Raw genomic sequence first — 11,038 nt, 5'->3', positions numbered from 1 at the left:
ATAAAGCTTGTCGTGCTGCTAAACTTGCTGCTGTATACTCTGCCTCAGAAGTCGACAAAGCTACTGTCTCCTGCTTCTTTGAACTCCATGTCACAACTCCAGAACCAAAGCTGAAACAACTTCCGGAAGTGCTTTTCTGGTCATCCAAGCAGCCTGCATAATCACTGTCAGTAAAGCCAACCAATCTGAAATTTGGTGCTTTAGAATACCAGATACCGAAGTCTGTTGTTCCAGCAACATAACGAAGAACTCGCTTCGCAGCACCAAAATGTTGCTTTGTGGGACTTTGCAAAAATCTGGACACAACACTAACAGAAAAAGCAATGTCAGGTCTAGTGTGCGTTAGATAATTCAAGCCACCAACTAAACTTCTAAACAGTTTAGGATTTGCTTTCTCAGTTCCATCTGCACGCTGCAACTTTTCATTGATATTCATCGGTGTAGTTGCTACTTCACAGTTCATCATCTGGAACTTTTTCAAAAGATCCTCTGCATATTTCTTTTGAGAAATAAAAATTCCATCTTTATCTTGGATCACTTCAAGCCCCAAGAAATATTTCAGTAAGCCCAAGTCAGACATCTCAAAGTTTCTCATCATATTGGACTTGAAATCATTAACTAGAGACTTTGAGGAACCAATATAAATCATATCATCAACGTAGAGACAGACCAACAAAAATTCATCAGTACCTTGTTTCTTCAAGTACAAAGTGGGCTCATTGTCGCTTCTTCTGAATCCGCTACCTTGAAAGAATGAGTCAATTTTGCTATACCATGCACGTGGAGCTTGCTTTAGCCCGTAAAGAGCTTTTCTTAACTTGTAGACTTTATTCTCGTTGCCAGTTATCATAAAGCCTTGAGGTTGTGAAACATAAACCTCCTCTTCTAAATCGCCATTCAAGAAAGCAGACTTCACATCAAATTGATACACGGGCAAGTGCAATTGCGCAGCCAAAGCCAAAACAACTCTCACTGTTTCAAATCGAGCAACAGGAGAAAAAGTTTCGTCAAAATCTACACCTTGTTGTTGTGAATATCCTTTCGCCACGAGTCGAGCTTTGTGCTTTTGAATGCTCCCATCAGCATTGTACTTTGTTCGAAACACCCATTTGAGCCCTATTACATTCTTTCCTTCAGGTGCATCAACTAACTCCCATGTAGAGTTTCTTTCAATTGCTTGCATCTCTTCAATCATAGCATTCTTCCATTCAGATTGTTCTACTGCTTCTTCATAACAAATAGGATCTGAAACAAGCAAAGCAAATTGACAAGAAGTATTTACAGTGTTAGAGTACTTAGGATTCGGTTTCTTTTCCCTTGTTGATCTTCTTAGTGGAATCGGCTCAACTGAAGACTCATCAGGTGCAACAGTTGTTGATGGTGCAATTGGTGAGCTAACAGATGAACTTACAGGAGAAGAATTGGGTGAATTTCCGAAATCTACTGCAGATTCTTCATCAGTAGGTAGCAATTGGATATTGGACATCATGTTCCCAGAATTAAAGTTCCAACTTACATCCTCATTAAACACAACATTTCTACTTATGATCACTTTGCCACTTATCGGATTATATAGACGATATGCTTTGGATTGAAGACTATAGCCAACAAAAATGCATTTTGTAGATTTTTCATCAAGCTTAGAGTGAAAATTAACCAAAGCATATGCTATACAACCAAAGATTCTTAAGTGGCTTACTCGAGGCTTCTTACCATTCCAAGCTTCAAGAGGTGTTGTGTTCCAAACAGCCTTTGTTGGTGAGATATTCAAAAAGTATACAGCAGTTGCAACAGCTTCTCCCCAAAAATAATCTGGCAGACCCTTTGCTTTCAGTGAACTTCGAGCCATTTCCACCACCGTCCTATTCTTTCGCTCGGCCACACCATTTTGTTCTGGTGTATATGGCGCTGTTAGTTCCCTGCGAATTCCATTCTCTTCACAGAACAAATTAAAATCATTAGACAAGAATTCACCACCTCTATCTGTACGGAGTGATTTTATCTTGTTGCCACTTTGATTCTCTACAAATGCCTTAAATTTCTTGAAAGTCTCAAAGGTTTCAGATTTGAATTTCAAGAAATAAACCCAACTAAAGCGGCTGTAATCATCAGTAAACATCAAAAAATATCGACTTCCACCAAGGGATTCCATTTTCATTGGCCCGCACAAATCAGCATGCACAAGTTCAAGACAAGTTGTAGCCCTCCATGATTTTCCCACTGGAAACGATTTCCTAGTTTGCTTCCCATAGATACAGCCTTCACACAGGTCAAGTTCCTTGATTTTTGGCAAGCCAATAACCATGTCTTTTTGAACCAAAAGTTTCAACCAATTAACATTCAAATGTCCATAACGTAAGTGCCACAAATTAGTCTCATTTTTTTCTTTAACAACTAAGGCAGAATTACCAACATTTGAAATATCAAGAGGAAACATTTTGTTTTGAGTCATAGGCACACGAGCTATTGTGCGTCCAGATTCTTTGTCCTTAATGTCACATGCATTATCATCAAAAACAACTGAGTAGCCACTGGTCATCAATTGGCCAACACTTAACAGATTATGAGCCAAAGTAGGGACATATTGCACATCATATAAAAACTTCACATTACCTTGGACAGTTTTTATCTCAACTGTACCTTTCCTTTCAATGTGCACTTGTTTGTCATCTCCAAGTCGCACCTCACTTTTCTGGGACTCATCAAGATCTCTGAATAGAGACTTCGAACTTGACATGTGATTTGAGCATCCGCTATCAATGAACCACACAGCATTCGCACTTTCAGTTATTTGGGAACTAGCCATAAACAACTTACTTTCTTCTTCCACATTTTGAGTGAAATTGGCATCCTTCTGCTCATCTTTCTGCTTCGTCCAACAGTCAACTTCTTTGTGGCCAAATTTCTTGCAGTATCGGCATTGAATATTGCTCTTGTACTGACGGAATTCACCAACTTGGTTTCTACCTCTGCCGCTACCACCACGGCCTCGACCACGGAAATTGCCTCTGCCATGTCCACGTCCTGCTGAGTTTTCTGCTTTTCCCTTGTAGCTAAACTCCCCCTTAACCTGGAATGCCTTCTCTTGAACTTTCTCACGAGACCTATTTAGCCTGTCTTCATGAGCTAGCAAGGAACTCATTAATTCATCGAAAGAATAGGTAGATAGGTCCTTAGATTCCTCAATTGCAGTAACAACATGCTCAAATTTTGTGGTTAAACTTCTCAACACTTTTGACACAACAATTTGATTATCAATTTTCTCACCATAGGACCTCATCCTATTAACAATAGCAGATGTTCTAGACAAATATCCTTGCACAGATTCATTTTCATTCATGAATAATGTTTCAAAATCCCGTCTGAGAGTTTGTAATTTAACAGTAATTACCTTATCATCTCCAAAGTACTCTTGCTTTAGGATCTCCCATGCTTGTTTGGAAGTCTCAACTGCTGATATGCGAGGAAAAATTTCATCATCAAGAGCCTGCTGGATCGTGAAAAGAGCTTTTGAGTCTCTCTTCCGATGTTCTCTCATCTGGTTTGCATTCCCTTCTGGAATTCCAGTCTCAACTATATCCCATAGTTCTTGAGACTTGAAAAGAGTCTTCATTTTTAGACTCCAGAACTGATAATTTTCCCCTCTGAAAATTGGAATTAGGGGCTGCGACGAAGCTGCTGTCCCGTTTCCTGCCATGGAAATTGTCTGATTTCTATGGAAAAAAAATCTCACAATATTTCACTATTTTTCTCTCTTACTATACCAATCCCTGCTTGAGGAAAGGATGGATCTTAACCTGGAGTATTGCTCTGATACCAAGAATGTTGGCAGAAGATATGAGCGACTACTCGAGTAAGACGTTAACAGAGAGAAACTTGATCTTTTTTTATTACTTCAGAAGACAACACTGCAAGTCTTTAAATAGAACTTGGAAAGAAACAAATTTAGAGAAAAAATAGGGCACTAGTTTAGCACTAACCCATGACCTGCTAACTAACTATTATCAACTAATTAGGATTCCTAGAGCTAGTTAACTGAAAACATAAAAGACTCCTAAAAGTACTGCCACTAACAGCATTAAACTTTTGAATCAGTCAACTAACAATATTGTATAATACCTTTTGAATAATTCTTTGGCACTTTATCTTAGTGTACGAGCAATGACTTTGTTTTTTTGTTTGTATGGCCCAACTCTTTCAAAATATCTTACGCGTAGGGGAGAGAGCTATTTATTATCATCTATATACTCCCTCTTTATGAAACTTTTTCTATATCTAGTTCTCTCTTGTTCTTATTTTCTTCATGTTTGTTAATTAATAGAGATTCACAATATGATTGGTAAAGTAAGACCTAGTCCCCTTTGCTTGTACTTATCCCTATTGAGGATATTTATGTTAATAAAATGTCTAGTGGTATACATTCAAAAAAATTAAAAAAAATACTCATGTAAATATTACTATTTATTTTAGATTATAAGTTTCAAAAAAATTTCTTTTATTCTTAAATTTTATGTCTAGTCTAACACTCTCACATAATTGATGTTCTAGTGAAGGTCAATTTTTGAGTTTTTTTATTTTTTTTATTTTTTTTGTCGAAAATTGACGGAGGTGTGTTGGTTAATTCATTCGATTTTTTGCCAAAAAAAGAAGAAGCAGAAACATGCAATTTATGCATCTCACTTGTCAAATGTAATTAATTGCAATTTGCTATTCATGGAGTATTTAGTTGTAAATCAACACTAAACGTTGCAAAAATCAATTTTAACTGAGCTATAATATCAATATTAAAATTATCAAGTCAATAATATTCCTAATTCAGGTATCTAGGCAACATTTAAATAAACCGATGGACAATATCGGGTTTTTTAAATATTTTTTTTCAAAAAAAAAACAGACTTTGTTTGTCTCTTTCTAATATTTATATTTTCTCCCAAAAAAATGTTTGCAAAATTTATGGACCATCTCAAAAAATGTATCCCACGCAAAAAATCGAGAGATGTCCCTTAATTTATTATTAATTTTTTTTTAAAAAAAAATTAGAAAGGAATAAGTTGATGGACACGTTAAGTGTGGCCTCAATTTATAAGAGCGATTATATCCATCGATTTTGCCCAATTTTTTCAGGGTTATATCATTAGCTATTGTTCTTATTTTGCAGTACTTATCCTTTCGTAATAGTTCTTGGATTTTATTTTTTGGAGCACCACATATCACAATTGAACTATTTAAACAATTATTGCCAGCTGTTACAATTATTTCAATGCCCATAAGTCATATCATCGATAGGGGCTGAGCTAAAACCTACGAATTCGACCTAATTCAATAATTTTAATTTTAATTATGTGTATATATCAAAATTTTATTTAGTTTGTATAAATACAGTAATATATTTGGAATTCAATAAATCAAATTAACTTTTTTAAAATTTATAAATTCTAAAGTTATTTTTTCACTTTACCTTCCTCGAATACTTCTAAATATGTATAATGCTTAACATGTCTTTTAACTTGGTCTTATTTTGTATTTATATCGTTCAATTTGTGTGGACACAAGTAGACATGTAAATTTATATAATGTTAAACAAGTAAACACATGAGTCCACGTGACATAGTACACACATGGCAATATACTGGATGCAAATTATCATGTAAGATGTCATGTAGGACATGTATGCTTATTTGTTTAATTTTATACAAATTTAAGTGTCTATTTATGTGCATCCAAAATTAGAGAACATAAATGTAAATCGAGTTCAAGTTAAAAGATATATTGTATAATACCTTTTGAATAATTCTTTGGCACTTTATCTTTGTGTACCAGCAATGACTTTGTTTTTTTGCTAGTATTGCCCAACTCTTCAAAATATCTTACGCGTAGGGGAGAGAGCTATTTATTATCTTCTGTACTCCCTCTTTATGACACATTTTCTATATCCAGTTTTCTCTAGTTTTTATTTTCTTCATATTTGTTAATTAATAGAGATTCACAATAAGATTGGTAAGGTAAAACCTAGCATCCTTTACTTGTACTTATCCCTATTGAGGATATTTATGTTAATAAAAGACAAATTGTCTAGTGGTATACATTCAAAAAAAAAAAAAACTCATGTAAATATTACTATTTATTTTAGATTATAAGTTTCAAAAAATTTTCTTTTATTCTTAAATTTTTTGTCTAGTCTAACACTCTCACATAATTTGAAATTTGAGTAATATATATTCTACTCACGGATCTTCATCGTTGACAAATAATTGTTGATCGTAAAATAATGAGATAATACATAAATATGTCTTTGAATGTGACATGATATAAATCAGCTTATCTCATGCGAATTATTATGTAGGCCGTTTGTGTCCACTAATTTAATAGTAAGTTGTGAGATGAGGAAGTGAAGAAATAAACTATAATACTGTGTGTTGTATCTCAATTGTTCTTCTTTCCCAGTCCAAGGATGTATTTCAACAATGAATTGTCTAATCTGAAAGATCATCTCCTTGTCACGCTACAAAATAACTCGGATGTTGAAAGGGATCGAATAAATTTCATTCTATGGGACTTAAAATTCCTCGATTGTTTTCTCCATTTGAAAAGGTTACCTTTTGCAAGTGAATGCGGTATGCTAGAATTCTCACAGAAAATGATAGAAATTTGGAAGATTCAGTCTCATAGAGAACCCTATGATTGTCCCTACTGGAAGGAGGTAATTTGGAAGACTAAGCAAGAATTCAGAGCTGAATACTCTTTTCCAAATACATCACTTGCAGCCAACAAGGTGGATGATGTTAGCCCCAAATTTGTGATGGAAGTCATCGATGTTTTTGTGGAGAACCTCAATGTTCTAGTGAAGATCAATGATCCATATTCGTGGCTTTTTGTTCCAGAACACAAGGAACAAATAGAACAAGTGTTAAAGGAGTTGAAGTTATTGAGATTTTTTGTCTGCTTTGTTTCAAACAAATGTATAGAGCCTCAATACCGACATACTACTTTTTATATTCATGCTTTAATTGAGGCTAGCCACATTGCAATGGTTGTCTGGTTGCATTTGCCAGTCCTCAATGGCATCGTAAATCAATACTTGGCTCCAAGTGAAGTCAGTCGTTTGCGTTCTGATTTCATGGAAATGAAGATTAAGTCCATTCAGCCAGACATCAGCCGCAACAATATTTACATTGATGTTCTGCAAGCTCTGAAGTCAACCATACCACAAGCTCAAAATAAGCATGCAGTTGAGAGTGGCATTGTAGAGACTCCAACACAAAATCTGACGGTTGGTTTAAGTGATCAAATGGTCAACCTTCAGGAGATGCTCTGCTTTCTAAGAGACAATCTCATTCATCTGCCAATACTAGATCTGGAATTTCATCTTCAAGATATGGATTCTGTTATTGTTGATGCCGGACTTCTTATTTACTCATTATATGATATTAAGGGGGAGAAGGAAGACACAGTATTGGATAATATGAACCGAGCACTTGGTTTTGATCTTCCAAGAAATATTGAGCCTATCAAGGCGATGGTCTACCTTGTCATGCAAAAGGCATTTCAATCTAACTTGCCAAGGGTTCATGGACTAGGCTATGTCGATTTTCTATTGAAAAACCTGAAGGATTTCCAAGGCCGTTATTCAGATTCACTTGCCTTCCTCAAGAATCAACTTCAAGTAATTCAAACGAAATTTGAGAGCATGCAACCTTTCTTGAAGGTTGTCGTAGAAGAGCCACACAATAAGCTCAAGACACTGAATGAAGATTATGCTACACAGATAATTAGGAAGGCATATGAGGTGGAATATGTAGTTGATGCTTGTATAAACAAAGAAGTTCCTCAGTGGTGCATCGAGCGTTGGCTCCTGGATATCATAGAGGAGATTACTTGTATCAAAGCAAAGATTCAGGAAAAGAACACAGTTGAGGATACAATGAAGAGTGTCATTGCATCATCACAATTGGCAAGGACTCCAAGGATGAATGAAGAGATTGTTGGGTTTGAGGATGTCATAGAAACTTTAAGAAAAAAACTACTGAATGGAACGAAAGGGCAAGATGTCATTTCAATGCACGGCATGCCAGGTTTAGGTAAGACAACTTTAGCCAACAGACTCTATTCTGATAGGTCAGTTGTTTCTCAATTTGATATTTGTGCACAATGTTGTGTGTCTCAAGTATATTCTTATAAGGACTTGTTATTGGCCTTGCTACGTGATGCTATTGGTGAGGGTTCTGTGCGAACAGAACTTCATGCCAATGAATTAGCTGATATGCTTCGCAAAACTTTATTGCCCCGAAGGTACCTTATCCTTGTTGATGACGTGTGGGAAAATAGTGTTTGGGATGATTTAAGTGGTTGTTTCCCAGATGTCAATAACAGAAGCAGAATCATTCTGACGACAAGACATCATGAAGTTGCCAAATATGCTAGTGTTCATAGTGATCCCCTTCATCTTCGTATGTTTGACGAAGTTGAAAGTTGGAAGTTGCTTGAAAAGAAAGTGTTTGGTGAAGAAAGCTGCTCCCCTCTCCTAAGAGATATTGGGCAGAGAATAGCAAAAATGTGTGGACAACTACCTCTTTCAATTGTTTTGGTGGCTGGTATTCTGTCAGAGATGGAAAAGGAAGTAGAATATTGGGAACAAGTGGCCAACAATTTGGGTACCCACATTCACAATGACTCAAGAGCCGTTGTAGACCAAAGCTATCATGTTTTACCCTGTCATCTTAAGTCTTGCTTCCTTTATTTTGGAGCATTTTTAGAGGATAGAGTGATTGACATTTCAAGGTTAATAAGGTTATGGATATCAGAATCATTTGTAAAAAGTTGTGAAGGCAGAAGCTTGGAGGACATAGCAGAAGGTTACTTGGAGAATCTTATTGGAAGAAATCTAGTAATGGTTACTCAGAGGGACGATTCAGATGGTAAGGTCAAAGCATGTCGCCTTCATGATGTATTACTCGATTTCTGCAAGGAAAGAGCAGCTGAGGAGAATTTTCTACTATGGATAAATAGGTAATATGATAAGTAATGGTACTTTCAATCAATCAAGTATTTCAAGTTATATCTAAAAATTAATGATATGATTTTGCTAATTGATATATTCACAGGGATCAGATTACCAAACCTTCCTCCTGTGTTTACTCTCACAACCAGCATGCTCACTTGGCCTTCACTGATATGAAGAATCTTGTAGAATGGAGTGCGTCTTGCTCACGTGTTGGCTCTGTACTTTTTAAGAATTACGACCCATACTTTGCTGGTCGTCCCTTATCCTCTCATGCTTTTTCAATTTCACGCATTTTATTAAATTTCAAGTTTCTAAAAGTATTGGATTTGGAGCACCAGGTTGTTATTGATTCTATTCCAACTGAGCTCTTTTACTTGAGGTATATATCTGCACACATTGAACAGAATTCAATTCCTTCAAGCATATCCAATCTTTGGAACCTTGAAACTCTTATATTAAACCGTACATCAGCTGCGACAGGTAAGACGCTATTACTACCTAGTACAGTTTGGGATATGGTTAAATTGAGACATCTGCATATTCCTAAGTTCAGCCCAGAAAATAAAAAAGCATTACTCAAGAAATCTGCAAGACTTGATGATTTGGAAACCCTTTTCAATCCATATTTCACTCGTGTTGAGGATGCAGAATTGATGTTGAGAAAAACACCTAATCTTCGAAAACTGATATGTGAAGTCCAGTGCTTAGAATACCCCCATCAGTACCATGTGCTTAATTTTCCGATAAGGCTTGAAATGCTAAAGCTTCATCAATCAAACATCTTTAATCCCATCTCCTTTTGCATCTCTGCACCAAATCTCAAATACCTAGAACTCTCTGGCTTTTACCTGGATTCTCAGTACTTATCAGAAACTGCTGATCATCTCAAGCACCTTGAGGTACTCAAACTGTACTACGTTGAATTTGGTGATCATAGGGAATGGAAAGTGAGCAATGGCATGTTCCCTCAACTCAAAATCTTGAAACTAAAATGTGTGTCCTTGTTGAAATGGATTGTAGCTGATGATGCCTTTCCTAACCTTGAACAATTGGTTTTGCGTGGATGTCGACATCTTATGGAGATCCCTTCTTGTTTCATGGACATCCTTTCTCTGCAGTACATCGAGGTAGAAAACTGCAATGAGTCGGTTGTCAAGTCAGCCATGAATATACAAGAAACACAAGTCGAAGATAATCAAAATACTAATTTCAAGCTCATTCTCATCGAGGTACACTACTGAAAAAAGCTTTATTCTGCATGATTTTGATGACTAAGAAATAATGGCCTAAATTGTATGAACTGTTTTCTCTGTTATCTTTACCTGATGGCCTCGTTTTACATTTGGATTTTTCTCTTGGTTTTCTTGCAGAAAAAGACATACCCAAGGCATTTAAAAGATTAGTTTTTCTTCCAGGTACTACTTATATTTTTTTTCTCTCTTTCCTTTTTTTGAGTACACCGAATAGATAGATTCATCTTTTTTATCTTTTCGATATGAAAGGGATAGAATCAATTTCAACTGATATGAAAGAGAAGAAACTTACTGTGACCAGAGATGTGGATGCTGATGAAGTTCAATTAGTTGTGGAGAAACTGAGAAACGTGGCATATGCTGATGAAGTTCAATTAGTTGTGGAGAAACTGAGAAAGCGTGGCATGCTCTAACAAAATGCTGAGCTCTGGTGAACTCAACCATGATGGATTTCCAAATAATGACAGGATTGTAGTCCCAACTTGTCAACACAAATGTGCTATACTCATTTTGCTTACTGTAATACCATTTCATGGCACACACAAACATTAACTGTAGTAAAGTTTTGATGGATCAGTAAATCTGAGTTCAACCCATTGTAATCCGTTCAAATTCAACTCAAAAAATGCCCATTGAGTTATTCTTTAACAGGGTATCCAGAGTTTGTAGCTAGAGCAATTTCGAATATCACATGTCATTTATTTATTAGTTATTTCGTTTAATAAAGATTCTGTAAAACGTCCAACGGCTGTTGCATTCATTGTAAACTAAATGCATCTCACAA

The 11,038-nt window shown here is 35.9% G+C and overlaps 1 protein-coding gene across 2 annotated transcripts; it reads left to right on the top strand.

Moving 5' to 3' along the window:
* The first annotated feature begins 6,451 nt into the window (after positions 1-6,451).
* On the top strand, positions 6,452-10,910 carry LOC125821495 (putative late blight resistance protein homolog R1C-3). 2 transcript variants are annotated; one of them, XM_049500915.1, is made up of 3 exons: positions 6,452-9,006; positions 9,102-10,230; positions 10,473-10,910. In XM_049500915.1, exons 1-3 carry the CDS (start codon positions 6,452-6,454, stop codon positions 10,665-10,667), a joined length of 3,879 nt encoding a protein of 1,292 aa, XP_049356872.1. In that variant the 3' UTR covers positions 10,668-10,910. The 2 variants fall into 2 exon arrangements, 1 of the variants encoding a protein (XP_049356872.1); XR_007442597.1 differs by lacking the exon at positions 6,452-9,006 and adding an exon at positions 10,372-10,416 and having other exon boundaries at positions 10,069-10,230; positions 10,504-10,603.
* The last annotated feature ends 128 nt before the right edge of the window (positions 10,911-11,038 follow it).

This window comes from Solanum verrucosum, unplaced genomic scaffold (genome assembly GCF_900185275.1).
Source record: "Solanum verrucosum unplaced genomic scaffold, falcon-dt-bn FXZP01000217.1, whole genome shotgun sequence".
Classification (NCBI taxonomy): domain Eukaryota; kingdom Viridiplantae; phylum Streptophyta; class Magnoliopsida; order Solanales; family Solanaceae; genus Solanum; species Solanum verrucosum.
Note: the sequence above shows the minus strand (reverse complement) of the source record. Positions and strands in the feature narration are given on the sequence as shown.

Coding starts and splice junctions, on each gene's coding strand:
- LOC125821495 (XM_049500915.1), top strand. CDS start 6,452: ATGTATTTCAACAATGAATTGTCTAATCTGAAAGATCATCTCCTTGTC. Junction 9,007..9,101: donor TTTCTACTATGGATAAATAG/GTAATATGATAA, acceptor ATATATTCACAG/GGATCAGATTACCAAACCTT. Junction 10,231..10,472: donor TCAAGCTCATTCTCATCGAG/GTACACTACTGA, acceptor CCGAATAGATAG/ATTCATCTTTTTTATCTTTT.